Below are 14,737 nucleotides of genomic sequence, written 5' to 3'. Positions count from 1 at the left end.
TTGCTACATTAAAATAACTTCTCAACCTGATACGAACGTCAGGCCTAAAGTTTGCTAATATGAACCTATGATGCAAAAAAATATGGTTTCACCTGAGAATAATTTCACAAATCGTCATTTTGTACATGGTAAAACCTGAGAATAGGGGATAAAGAAACTTCATATGTGTCTTCAAACGTTTCAGAAGACAAGGAATTGAATCAATAAATGAGCTCTCTGAGCAAGATAATTTGCTACATTGTACTTGGAATTGATTGAAAATTTCACATGAATCAATTTTTCCACCAAAAAAACATAATTTATTCTAAATCAATGTTTTCCATATGAAGATATTGACCACAGCATATTTTGTGTCAGGGCAAGTCAAAACATAGCATTTGGGTTTGTCAAGCTGGAACATTTCAAGTTGAGTTAACATAAACTTTGATCTGGCTTAGCTTTCGTGTTGCTTCCCATGGCTACTCTCCCCACGAGCTGTGTTCTGAAGCCAGACTACACTTTCCATAATGCACAATGGCTGATCTTCACTACTGAATCTTCTCTTCAGATTACCTATGGTAGCTCAAGTGGATGCTGGCATTTATGCTAGCTTTCAAAACTTGCACATTTTTTATTTCATTAAAATATTTTTGTTGGTTTTTACAGCTGTCATCTAGTTAAGACTGTTTCATGGAAGGAAGAAGCCTGATATTTCAAATTTTGATGCTAAGGCAGATGAAAACAAATACAGAACGTAATCAAACTTTCCTATAGAAGGAAGGTCCATTTGCACTTCTATGTGTGCTCTCACTGATTAATCTGATTCTGTTGGGTTTTATACAGTTTTCATATTTTATATTACTTTCTAGGTTACAGAAGAAGATGAACCACCTTATTCTACTTTTCTCATTGTTCTTGGCTCCAGTATTTGCTGACAAAGAAAGTCAGAAAACAAACCAAAGCTTTTCTTCAAATAATGCCAGTCATAAACGACTGAAGAGAGACTGGATATGGAACCAAATGCATATCAAAGAAGAGATTGATACACCATTACCACACCATGTTGGCAAGGTGAATAGCAGTCTGTTAGCAATTAAAAATTAGAAATGCAGACAGCAAATGAGTATCTTGAAAAGTATTACTTGTTTGCAGTCTAGGCAGAATAGAAGAAAAAAAGAGGAAATTGAAATGGGACTTCATACCAACATACTAACGTGTTAAAACCTTAAGAATGTGGACACAGAGTAAATCAAGAATAATGTCAAAGGGATTCTAATTCTTTTGAAGAATACAAATAAATTTTAGAGAATGGCAAGCACGGAGCATCCGCAGTGCAGAAACAATTGCATTGCATGCAGGTGCACAGTTAGGAAGGAAGTCTGGCATCTGAAATATGTCAATATTTTTCTAGCAGCTCAAGACTCTTTCAAAAACCTAGGAGATCAGCTAATAAAAACATATGCATTAAAAACCACACAGTTTGCATCTCTGAGGTTGGATGCAAAACAAAAGTGCTATGTTTAGGAATAGTTACACGATCAAAAAACTTGTTTCACAAAGTCAAAGAAAATAATTTTTTAAAATAATAACAAGCATTGACCTGCTTGCAAACTCATTTTCTTCAGGGCAGCACTCATAAAATCCTACGATTAACTGTATATCACCCAGACAAAGTTCTTCCAATCTAGTCCTTCAAATTGAACTACTTTGACACTTTTCAGATAAATGCAGTTGTACGTTTTCCTCCCATGTACAACAATCAGCATCTGTCAAGGCTGTCTCAGCAAAGTGAAACAGACCTTTCTGGATCACTGCTGCTCACTGGCAGAAAGCACGAGAGAGAGAAAAGAGGCCATAGGGTACTCTCAGCTAACACAGGGTATCTCTGTTTCATTTCAGACCCAATTCAGTAGCAGATTGAGGAGAACGCTTCTATTCCTGAAGCTGTCCTAAATAAGAGTAATTCACTTTGTACTCTGTGGTCTTTCAACGGTGGAATGCTTCTGATTACTTTTGCAATGCCTGTGTTCAGTGCATTGCATTTGCAGGATTGAACACTTGATAAAGCCTTTTAAAAAGGCCACAGCAGCAGCGTGGCAGAACTGAGTGACAGCTGCAGGAATATGCTGATACATTTCAATTTTATCTTTCATGACCTTGGATGCTTTCCTTTGTATGTTCATCCTCTGTTTTAGAAAAAGGCAATCTGGGAAGTCTATACCTTTTACACTGAATAAGTCAATAAAAATTGAGAAAGAAGGCACAGGCTATACTGCCTTTGAGAAAAGGGTGAGGTTATTTCTCATGTTACATCTCTGGAGTTGTAAACTCTTCTTCAGCAGCCCCAGCAGCCAGAATCATGATTAAGTATGTGGAATGAGGGAAGAAAATGTTAATTACACATTTCAAAATAGAAAACAGAAATGAAAGCATATTCAACAGTAAATGACAACTACAGGATAAATCAAATCCTGAATACCAAACAACTGCAATTTATGATAACATCAATAACAAAAGACTAGACATTCTTGGTCAAACCCAGCAATTATTGATAAATAGCTTGCTGAAATAAGAATGCTGATATAGTGCATGGAAAATTGTGGTTTAAACCTTCTATCAGTGCCCTTAGATGGGTGAAGGTATAGAAAGGGAAGAATTACCAGATTATCTGCAGATCAAATAATGTGCAAAACCATTTGGAACTGGATTAAATTACATTTTAAAACTGATTAATGTTCATCCCTTTTACACCATCCCTTTTTCATTGCATATAATCTTAAATTTTAAAATCTATGGGGTAGAAATTTAATCTTACTGTATAGCATGAGCCTAAAGACTGACTATAAAATAAATGCATGTGACTAAACACAAGAAAGCTGTCAGTTATGGCAAGAATTCTGCTAAATGCTAAGTAATAGAGTATAATGCTGAATAACGTCAGTAGCTGTGAATATAGATTTGATTCTGTAATTCTTTGAAATCTAAGCAAAATCTCTACAAAGTTGAGAAGGTTACTTGCAAACAAGAGTAGCTCAAACTGAACATGGTGGCGCGCGTTATTTCAGGCATAGTGAGGTTAATGATTTGTGTGTTAACTGCATGAACAATTTATATCTTTGGGAAATAGAGATATGATCTAAAAAAAAAAATGCTTCTTGATATATAAGCAAGGAAGTTTCAGTCTGGATGCAAGTTTCAGCCTATAATCCTGCATGGTTGTAGCTGCTGTGGTGGTGTTTGTTCAGCTGACATCAAAAGTCTTGATGGCTATTATGGTTTCAAACTGAGTCTGAAGAAGTCCTGATTGTGTGTATCTTCCGGTAGAAGCTGCATTGCATGCGGATGCCAAAGCCCACTTTTATCTCTTTGAATTATACTTTCCTTCTAGATCACATCAAGTGTAAGGAACAGCAACGCTAAGTATATTATTGAAGGTGAATATGCCAACACCATTTTTAAAGTGGAAGAAACCAGTGGTGATGTGTATGCATTTGAGAGGCTAGACAGAGAAAAGAAAGCAGAGTATGAGCTGACAGCTCTCATTATTGACAGAAGAAACAACCAGTCACTGGAACGCCCATCTAAATTCATTATCAAGGTTTATGATATTAATGACAATGTCCCCGTGTTTGTACAAAAAGTATTCAATGGATCTGTCCCAGAAATGTCACCAGTAGGTATGTTCTTCCATCACTCATTTCCCTTCATGTCTCTGGTTAAAAAGCAGAATTTATACTAAATATGCTGTTTGAAAATCCTTTTCTAGGAACCTCGGTCACCAAAGTGACAGCTGTAGATGCTGATGACCCAACAGTTACAGGTCATGCCACAGTTACCTACCAAGTCATTAAAGGAGATGAATACTTCACAGTTGATGACTCTGGTAGGTCAGATATGCAAATGTCCTTACACTTTGTCTTTACCTTACACTTTGAAGAAAACACAGTTTTAAGCCTTTTTCATTCTGGACAAGGGGGATAATTATTAAAAAATAGAATTTTAACCAAAATCTAGAAAGATTTTTCATTCATGCTCACACAATCGTACTGTCTGCATCTGGAAATGAACTAATAAAGTCGGGATATCAGGTGCCGTGAACTAAATGAGAAGATAAAAGGTCATTTTTTTCTCACTGGTGAAGAGACTGACTAGGAGCTAATGTAAGTTCATGTTTTCAGTTTAGCATAGATACCATTCCTTTGACCAAGCAGGGTAAGGGAATACATACATTCTGAAGCAGCATTCAATAATCAATAACTCAACCCTTTGCTTTCCTAAACTTTCTTGTTTAAATTTTGCCCAGTTTTAAAAATAATGTCAGTATCTCTTGTAACCATACTAGTCCTCTGAAGCAAACAACTCAGATAACGAGGTGCTCAGACAAACTCTCTAGATGCTGTAGTGACCAAGTTTAGACATCCTTAGACTGCTTCTAAGCAGCAAAGATCAGTTTAAAGGAATGTATTGTACAAAATCTCCCAAATATTCCATCACATAGAAAGATTTCTAACATTTCTAGCATTAGAAAAATACCACTGTAAAAATGCTACTTAAAGCTGAATGTGTGGCATAAGAAAAAAATTTGCTGTCAAAATTAAGAGATGTTGGACATGCTGCAAAATCTAATCATATTCAATGTTATTTTTTTAAAGGTGTGATTTCTACAGCAAGGGCTGATTTAGATAGAGAGAATCAATCAACATATGAAATCATTGTTAAAGCAAAAGATGCTCCAGGGTCTTCTGGGGATTCAAGCACAGCTACAGTCATTATCACTTTAACCGACATCAATGACAACTTCCCAGTATTCAAACACCGTAAGTGCTGTATCATTTGGAAACCAAGGGTTGACAGAACTATAATGAATTTATGTCAGAGTTCATCACAAGTCAACTTTTCTTAAAAGTGGACAAAAGTATCTTACATATCCAGAAGGTCTTCTGTATTTGAGCCCTAGCTACATTTCCTGGGTGACACACACCTAGAGGAGAAAATAAAAATCAGTATTAATTTCATCACTTTGTACAAGATCTTGACAATTTTGAGAATTAATTATACTTTTATAAAAAATACATCAAAGTGCTGTCTGTAGAGATACATAATGCTGAATTCTCAATGAAATATTTTTCTGTATGTCTATAAACTAAGAACAATTAACTAAATTCTAACTTCCATGTACACACTCTTTATGTCTTTTTTGTTGGTTTTTTTTTCTAACAGCATCATTTCACTTTAAAGTTCCTGAAAACATTTCAGTAGGAGGAGAAGTTGGCAGAGTCAAAGTAGAAGATGTTGATGAACCACAACATAGAAATACGAAATACAGTTTTGTCAGAGGAGATTACAGGGACACCTTTGAAATTGTAGCAAATCCATTCACAAATGAAGGAATCATTAAGCCAAAGAAGGTACTTCTCGCAGTAACAATGATGATTATTTTGTTTTCCATGTGTAACAAGAGTGTTTGATTCAGTTTGGGACTAGCAGCGGGAAAATATGGGAATGTGTGGAAGTCAGCATGAAATATGTTCATCCTGAAAACCCTGTTCTGTAAGCTCTGTGAGAAGAAGAGCTGGTGATTTGCTAGTCCATTTCAACTGCCAGTCCTAGGAAAATCTAGAATTATTGTAGAGTGCAATGGGGACTATGTCAGATACTCAGGTTACACACTTTGGGCTCCTCTCAAACTTCAGATACATGGATGCTTCAAAAAGTCAGTGATTTTAAGAGTTGAACCAAATGACCAAGTCAAAGAATCTTTCCGTTCTGCAGCCCAAGTGAAACCAAAGTAGAAAATGTGAACAAGTTCACCTGACCACTCTTACAAAAGTGTTCTTTAGAGTTTGACGCTTGCTCCAATCTGAGACACAGCTCCCTTACTTTCCTCAGGGTATTTTCAGAGCTTCCCCTCTAATTCCTTATAACTCTTTAAGAGGGCCCACCTCTCCAAAGCCTTTATTATGGTTTGCTCTTTGTTTTTTAATTCTCAGACCTACTTGATATGAACAAGGGACATTCCTGCGTTATGCAGAGCACTGCAAAGCCAAGAGTTCATTGATTTCATTGATTTACAGCAAAAAAAAAAGAGAAGGAGGACTATAAATCACCTCCTGTAATCCTCAGATTGACAGGAACATGTTTTTCACTTCCAAATGTCTCTGTAACTGTTAAGACTAGAAATGTCATTATGAAGAAGAGAAAAGTTTAAGGAAAAAAAGTACCAAGTACTCCAAGACCAGCAGTAAAGTCTTCAGCTGTGGTCACACTAGGTGTAAGCAGCTTGCTTTCACCAAATGCAGCCCTTCCCCTGGTCTTTCCAGGACCTGAGGAATGCATTACTTGCAACTTCTTCCCAGAGGAGGAGCAATAAGAGGCCCCACACATACACACACTGGGTGATTTGGAATCAACTAATCTTTTAACACACAGTGGGCAAAGTTCACCCCACTGTTTTGTAACATGCTTTTGGCCATCCACATGTCATAATTTTAAATATGCAGCCATGTGAGATAAAATTTCAACTGCTAGATAAGCACTATCACTTCTATTTGCAATGTCTACTGAAAGAGAAAAACAAGAGTCACCACAATTAACTACTGTGTATTTCACAGTGCTTTTACAATCTCAGGTGACAGTGCAAAGGGACACAAACTTTGAAAAGAGAGATAACTTGGGCATTTCTTACTCCCTAGCTCCTGGCCTTCCTTCCATTGTGTGATTCCTTTTATAATCTCAGTCAATGGGGAAAAACAAGGAAGAGGATGCCGTTTATCACTAAATGCCCCAGCTATCAGTCAGTGCAGCTATGAAGTCTGCCTCGAATGACTTCAGCACAGAAAGCCTAGCCAAGAAGAGGAGAATCTGGTCCCCAACCTTTGAGAAAAAGGAGCTAAACAAGTTTTGGTAGCTACAGAATTAGAAAAAGAAAATTATTTAAATCAAGAAATACTTGCCAACTTTAGAATACTGGATGAACCTGTTCAAAACCAGAAGTTGCTCAAGCCACTCTATGAAATGGCTCTCCCAAGAGTCTAGCTAAGATGCAATTTCATGGTATTTCCAAACATGAATTAGAGCACAGAACTTAAATTTGCATACATAGCTAATGCAAAGTTTACTTAGACATCTCCAAAGGAAGGGTATCTGTGTTTGTCTTTTTTCTAGCCCCTGGACTTCGAAAAAGTAGCAGAATACAGGTTTGACATTGAAGCAACAGATCCCACGGTTGATCTTCGCTATTTTAAATCTGGTGGCTCTAGGAGCATTTCAACAGTCACCATTGAAGTCACTGATGTTGATGAGCCTCCTGTCTTCACTAAACTACCATATGAATTTAAAGTAAGGGAAAATGATCCAGAAATAAGAACACTTGGTTCAGTTTGGGCACACGACCCTGATGCAGCTAAACGGAAAATCAGGTAACACGACACCAGCTTTAGTAATTCTATTTTAAAATGGAGAATTCACTAATGATTCCGAGAATTTGACAAAGAACTGAGACTTTGGCCCTGTTTTTCAGAATCTGCATGCCTGGGAAAAAAAAAAAAAAGTCCAATTTGATTTTTCCGGCACTGCAGCCATGGATATATATGGTAACCAATAAATATGAACATAAATTACATTTACCCATGTAATTACCACATAAACTTACTGATAAAAAATTTGCATATTTATGAGAAAATGCATAATCCTGGATATCTTTACATGGTTATAATTTATTGTTACATTTTTTATTGTAATAACTCTCTCAAGCATGTCCTTTGAAAAGAAAATAGACTTCTGAAACAGCAAAAGACAATAATCTGAGAACTTTTCCAACAGATATATTTCGGTCTCACAGCTTGCATAATTCTAGGGAAATATTCTGAAACCGCCTGGTCAAGATATTAATGTAATTTGTCACGTAAGAACTCTCTGACCTTCCGCTATGAAGAACTGAAGTGAAACACAGTATTATCACCCTTGCATTGACATATCTCTTTTTAAACAAAAAACAGATTTATTCGACGAAGAGCTAGTCCTAATGGAGACTACATTAGGGTATCTGATACTGGAATTATTCAACTTCCCAAGCCCCTGGACAGAGAATTCAGTTCCTCATACAACATCACTGTAGCAGCCCAGGAAATCCTTGAAGATGGTAAGTACTATCCCCTTCCCTATTTGAAAGAAATCAGTGTACAACTTTACAGCAGGACTGTAGCTTATCAAAAAGGAAAACTGCAACCTGACAGCCTGTTTCCACTAAGCTATGAATGAAAGAGATGCTTGAGGGTTTGCACAATAATCTTCCAAATCAAATGAGTACCTACAAACAGGTCAAATAAATACAGTTTTAAGATTTGGCCCCTAGCTATTATGAAAATGCATTCAGTTTGTTACAAGGAATACAAAGGGCATGAGGACAGGAAGCAGCTTGGGAAACAGGGATAAGCCTGTGGTTAGAGCAGAAACATCCCAGCTAGCTTCACCCACTTACACAGTAACAAAATCCCCCTCCCGCACTGCCGCCCAGGGAGCATCGCTGCCCAGGCATCCCCGCATAGCTTTGCCGGGGTTCAGGAAGCAGGGCAGGCCCAGGGGCCAGTCCCAAGTCGGTTTTGGGAGGCCAGCCATTTCTGGAGGGTGAAAGATATTTAATAATACAGACATGGCCTGTTCTGTGCCTGTTGTCTTAGTGCCAGAGAACGATGCTGGATCCCATACCACACAGTGTGAAGAAACAGGAAGCCATAAGCAATTGCCATTTTCTTCCCCATAGATCTTTGACGATTTAGCCCAATAGAAGAGTTTTAGGAAAATATCTGAATCTGTCAAAGGAAAAGTTTAAATTAATGATGGAGCTAGAAATTCTCCATATTCGTCACACAGGAGGCACAGAGGTGGACACAAACAGGGGAAAGGGGGGGCTAGACAGCACTGAGATTCCAGACATCTGAGAGACCCTGTACTGTTGCTGTTGTCATTTCAGGCCGTCTTTCTGACAGAGAATCACATGCCCAAGTTCATGTAATAGTTACTGATGAAAATGATAATGCTCCAGAACTTGTTTATCCTGAGGAACCCAGAGTGTGTGAAAATGCTGCACCAGGAAAGGTGAGACAGGAGGGAGATTTCTTCCCTTAAACCTGAATTATCTGCTTGTAAGCTCAAGCGAAAGATGTCTTTTTAATAAAAGTTAGTCTCAGTTTTCATACCCAAGCACCTGATCATTTCACTGATTTCCAAAACGTCAGTGAACAGAAATCTCTCTTCAGGACTTTACACTGTTGGGATATTGACTTTTATCTGCTTACGCACATGGGATGCACAGTTCCTCACCCTCCAGGCTTTTAAGTATGTACATGCATTAGCAATTGAACCGTGAAGTACAGTCAAGCCTTGCAGAGCAAAAATTAGCAATTCAGTTTTATCACACAAATGTTCATATGTGATACTGAGAATGAAACCATTTCAAAATACTAAGAGAAACGTTGCTGCATATAACATTATTGTAGTATTCATCAGAGTGCAAGAATCTGCATGCACAAATAGCGTTAGTATTTGTCGTTTTAGATGTTTGGCCTCAGACACAAGTATTTAGCCCATACATGTAATGTTTGCTTAATTAAGAGATTTTGATGGACTCTGTTAGAACACACAAGATATTACTTCACCTTTAATTTAATTTTTAAAATACCTTTGGGACATAATCATACACATTTTTTGTATTTTATACATCTAATCTAGCCCAGGTTGAGGTTTTCAAAAACAAGCATGTCATTCAGGAGTGGCAGTCTCAATGACATTCAATGAATGAGAGTCATACTTCTAAGTAAGTTGAACATTTCAGAAGACAGCCATCTTAGGTATTTAAATGAGCCATAGGTCTTTGATCATAAGACTTTTTTTATGCTTCAATTACACAAGATTTCCCCTTTTGCTTCCCATCTGTGAATGAAGGGGCAAGACTGCTCTTTTTGAAGACCTACAAGGAAATTACTTGCCTTGAAAGAACGTGAAGAGGAGCATCACAAGATATCATTGTCCTGCCCTTTACTGAAGGGTTATACAGGATACACAGCCCAGCTCTAACTTAAATACTGTACGCGGTTTTATCACTGGAGGTAATGTTTACCGATAATTATGACCTCTTCCATTTTTGTAGGTAATCATCAGGATTTCAGCTACTGACAAGGATGAAATATCACCTAGAGGTTTCTTCAAATACTCCCTGGCCACAGAAGATAGCAACTTCTCCTTGGTTGAGAACCACGGTAGCGTATCCCTGCAATGCATTTTCTCAGCTACCCAAAGTGAGACACTAGGACACAGGGGAGAAAAGCTGTAGCAATGACCTATGTTGGCCTAGCTGAGCTAAGTAACAATTTATTTCTAAAGGCTTAACTTACTGAAAAAAAATGTTGTTTGTTACCACCCAAGTTTCACTGGGTTCCCTAAAGGCTGGCACTGTCTAAGAGGAAGATGTACCAACTGACTGATAATCTATAAGGAAAATCTGGTAGAGATTATCACTTAATTAGATGTCATTACTTCTTCCAGATAACACAGCTAATATCACTGTCAAATATGGACAGTTTAATCGTGAACTTGCCAAAATCCACTACCTGCCTGTCATCATCTCAGACAACGGTGATCCTGAGCTCAGCAGCACAAATACACTTGTCATCAGTGTCTGCAAGTGTAATGAAAAAGGCAACTTCACTTTTTGTGAGGAAAGAGCTAAACAAGTTGGAGTTAGTATACAAGCACTGGTGGCAATTTTTATCTGCATCTTCACAATCATTGGTAAGTATGTGACTTTTGTAATGTTCTCTGACTTAAAATGCGGGCATTGTTCTGTTTTGTTTTTTCTTAACGGAGATCTACAAAAGCTTTGTGGCTATAAAATAGTCACAAAGGCAGAAATACTGTAACCATTTGATTCATTTCACTTGCTCTTTCTATTTAGCTTGTTAGCATAGTTTCAGCTACAAAGCTGTTCATTCTATTGGAAAGGCTGAGTCACTGGAAGGGTTACTGCACGTATGCATAATATACTTGATTTACTGTTACTAGGCTCACATGCAGCTATAAAACAGGAAATTTGTGCTGGGGCAATAACAATAGGATTCCTGTTTCCAAAGGCTGAACTAGTCCGGAAACCCTTTAAACATTGCGGTGAACATATATACATAAATAAATCTGTAACAAATCAGTGGACCAGTACCTATTTGCTGTATTTGGATCTATCAGAGAAAGGGCAACATTTTTTCCTGCTTGAGAAGAGGCCTCCTTTGCAATTACCACATAAGTAGCATTTGATGCCTGGCATTAAAAGATTTACCAGTTCCAGGCAGTAGTTGATTCAATGAACTTGTGACACTATGCATTTTTACTTATGATTCCAGCTCAAGAGTCAGTTGTACAACTCCTGTACAGCCTGAACAAATCCAACAGTTAAACAGTATTTTAAACTATTTTTTTAATAAGTATGTGTTAAAAAAAAGTCACTCCGGAAAAAAAACACTTTAGACTGTGTTACATATCTTAAATGCAATTTGGTTTACTTCCTTACTTCTCTATTTACACATGCTCATCTAAGTTTTCTTTGCAGTAATCGCATTGCTAATTCTTCTAAGAAAGAGACACAAGAAGGATTTGAGTGGTCTTGGGAGGAATGTGGCAGAGATTCATGAGCAGCTTGTCACTTACGATGAAGAAGGTGGTGGTGAAATGGATACCACCAGCTATGATGTATCTGTACTCAACTCTGTCCGCAAGAATGGTATAAAGCCGGAAGCAGTTCCCTCTCCATATGCACAAGTCCAAAAGCCTCCTGGAAATATAACTTCTGGTGCTGGAGAAATGGAAATGATGATTGAGGTTAAGAAGGATGAAGCCGACAATGACAGGGATTTGCTGCCATATGACACGCTTCACATTTATGGCTACGAAGGTGCTGAGTCCATTGCAGAATCTCTCAGTTCTTTGGAATCAGGCTCCTCAGACTCAGATATTGATTATGACTTTCTAAATGACTGGGGACCCAGGTTTAAAATGTTAGCTGAGCTGTATGGATCAGAACCAAATGAAGATTTTGTGTATTAAGTTCAAATTACCCATGAATTTTCCCCCTCCCACTACAGATAGACATCAAGAGCCTGCCAACGGCCAAAGAAGAATTCACAGCTCTTCACCCAAGGCGTACTAGGATTTCAAACAGCCATGAAAAAAAGCCTGACAACAGTAGGGTTAAAAAGAAACACACAGATCATGTATATTGACTTCCCCCAGCACTGCTATCCTTGCTAACATCCAGTTCTTTCCCCAAAATTGCTGCTTGAGGACCTGCTCGAGTCTTCCAGGACGCAACTCCTCTCCCTATCCAGATAGACACTTCTCCTTAAAAAGCAGGTTTGTCCCCAGTTTCTCCTTCATTCCTCTCCTCCTGTATTGTTTTCATCAACATGCATTCTAGGTCACCATCCACTGGAACAGAGAGGTTCGGTGACATTGGGAAGGAATGTTTTGAATAACCTCCTGTATCTCCAGCCAGCTGGTTTGTCTGGCCCTCTTTTAACATCTTTATTGGTACTCCACGCTTATGCTTACCCAGCAGAGGAGAGGAGGAACATATGGTCTATCACTTAATATTAGAAATTATTCCATCACTTTCAAAAGGAGACATGATTTTTCCTTCTTTCCAATCTATTAATTATTCTTGCTTTACAGTCTTCTACTACATATAAGAGTTACTAAAGATAAAATTAGACAGGATTTTTAGATGCACAATCTGGATTCATCTGTCATTTTTAATAGCCTGATGATGATTTCAGGCACCTTTATGGCATGCTAGAGTTTGCTCTAGCTACCAGCAAAATTGTTTGGGTTTTTTTTATGTAAATAGGATCTCAGTGTTACTCAATGGAACATATCCTGCAGGGCAGGAAATGTGGAGATCAGGGGAATGTCAAGACTCCAATACTGTAAATCTCTGTAGATGACCACATAGGTCTCTCTAGATTTCTAAAGAGGTTGAATAGGTTTTTTATTCAATGTTATTAAATCAATTGTATTTTTTCAGGGACAAACAAATGAAGGGCCTCATTACTGTGAAACTGTTTTGATTTTTTTCTAAGCAGGTACTGTAAAACGGGTATTTTCCACCTAGGAAAATATTGTAGACTTCCAAACCAGAATGCAACACATCCACACATTTGTCTGCATAAAAGAACTGCAAATGTAAGTAGGGTTTTGGAGCTGCAACTACTAAGTCCCTGGTAAGCGTGTGTTTAGTTTCTCACCTGATGAAGAGCCATAGAATGAACAAAATGAAACTTCCCATGCAAGAAGTTACCCAGCCAAATGCATTTTGTAAAAAGCAGGTCTCTTAGGACAATGGCCTGTCTCTGGCTTCTGGCAATGTGGATTCCCATTGCCTTCAACAGGAACAGAGCTTTACCACACAGACACTCAATTTTTCAAAATCTGTGCTGGACCTGTATGTATTAGTTTAGTTGATTTCATTATTTAAATTTGGTAGCTAACCAAATAACACTAAATCTTTTTTTTTTCCTAAACCAATATAGTGGAACCTCACAAATTTGCTTTTCACTTATTCATGTCATCTCTAATTTACGTTCCCTTCCGCCCAAATGCTTTCTAGGCAGGAAACAGCAATGCACTATAAAATGGTCTCATATTAGTCCTCACTACTGTAAAAAGTTGTCCAATACAATACTCAGCTGGACACTAATGCCTACTATCATCAATAACACAATCACTCAAATTTTCAAATATGAACTAAAGGAAAACTACATAGAATTCTGCCCATCAGTCAAATCGGCTTTGGATCACATCCTTTATAAAAGAAGTACATTTTGGGATGACAGCCTTGGTTTTATTTTTAATGTGTTCATTCTCCTCTGTTTTGCTTAATCCAGTCAACAGTGTATGCTATTGAGGTTCCACATGTTAGTATATTATAAAGAATGCTAACTAATAATACTTACAGTTTAAAGTTTTCGTCAGTAACTAAGGTATTGGCTATCAACAGGTATAGTTAGTTATGAAATTATTTAGTGTAGTAAGTAAAATACTTTGGTAAGCATCATCCAGATAGTATTACCTGTAATCGCTATATTTAAGCCTGTTTTATAAAGCTATTTTAAGGAACACTGTATCAATTTCCACTGTATAAAGATGTTTGCACTGGATAGTTTCTTTTTATATTCCTGTACTGTATTTTTTTTTTTTTTTTTTTACTACATAAAAGCCAATCAAAAGTTTGGATTTTCTGTGCATTAATGAATTTCACACAGAAGACAACACCAGGCTTTGTACCACAGTGAACTCAGCCATAAAAACACTGGTATCTACACTCTAAGCGAACTCAGACTAGACACAAGTTCTCCAAAGGACTATCTGTAAAAGAAGTTTTCTCCCACTCTTTGGAAAGCTCTCAGTAAAGCTCCTGGGGTAAGGAAGAGTAATGCCCCAACAGTGCAGCCTGGTTTCAGCAGCAGGTAAGGTTGAACCTTCTGACTTTGCAGGACTCGTGTCTGCCAGTGCTACTAGATGCATTCGATTTCCGAGCAGATGTTTGGTATCTTAGCAGCTGGGCATCAGGGTGATTTTGAACCACCATGTTTACCGAGATCCTGCCCGTTTTTCCTACCGGAAAAGGACTCCTCTCAAATGGTAAAGGACACTCTGCAGAACAGAAAGTACTAACACGCTGGGTCAGAACACACCACCCACCTGCGGGGGAACTACA

The 14,737-nt window shown here is 37.8% G+C and overlaps 1 protein-coding gene across 1 annotated transcript in view; it reads left to right on the top strand.

Moving 5' to 3' along the window:
* Positions 1–14,230, top strand: part of CDH5 (cadherin 5) — a 30,405-nt gene extending 16,175 nt beyond the window's left edge. Inside the window, exons 2-12 of the mRNA XM_009806976.2 lie at positions 849–1,050; positions 3,368–3,656; positions 3,746–3,862; positions 4,632–4,796; positions 5,200–5,387; positions 7,144–7,397; positions 7,977–8,119; positions 8,951–9,075; positions 10,127–10,235; positions 10,522–10,767; positions 11,576–14,230. Of these exons, the coding sequence (XP_009805278.1) occupies positions 862–1,050; positions 3,368–3,656; positions 3,746–3,862; positions 4,632–4,796; positions 5,200–5,387; positions 7,144–7,397; positions 7,977–8,119; positions 8,951–9,075; positions 10,127–10,235; positions 10,522–10,767; positions 11,576–12,069 (2,319 nt within the window). The 5' untranslated portion in view covers positions 849–861 and the 3' untranslated portion in view covers positions 12,070–14,230. The remainder of the gene's footprint in view (positions 1–848; positions 1,051–3,367; positions 3,657–3,745; positions 3,863–4,631; positions 4,797–5,199; positions 5,388–7,143; positions 7,398–7,976; positions 8,120–8,950; positions 9,076–10,126; positions 10,236–10,521; positions 10,768–11,575) is intronic.
* Positions 14,231–14,737: the final 507 nt, after the last annotated feature.

This window comes from Gavia stellata, chromosome 15, assembly GCF_030936135.1.
Source record: "Gavia stellata isolate bGavSte3 chromosome 15, bGavSte3.hap2, whole genome shotgun sequence".
In the NCBI taxonomy this organism is placed as follows: Eukaryota; Metazoa; Chordata; class Aves; order Gaviiformes; family Gaviidae; genus Gavia; species Gavia stellata.
The sequence above is the reverse complement of the archived record's forward strand: the minus strand, read 5'-3'. Positions and strand labels throughout refer to the sequence as shown.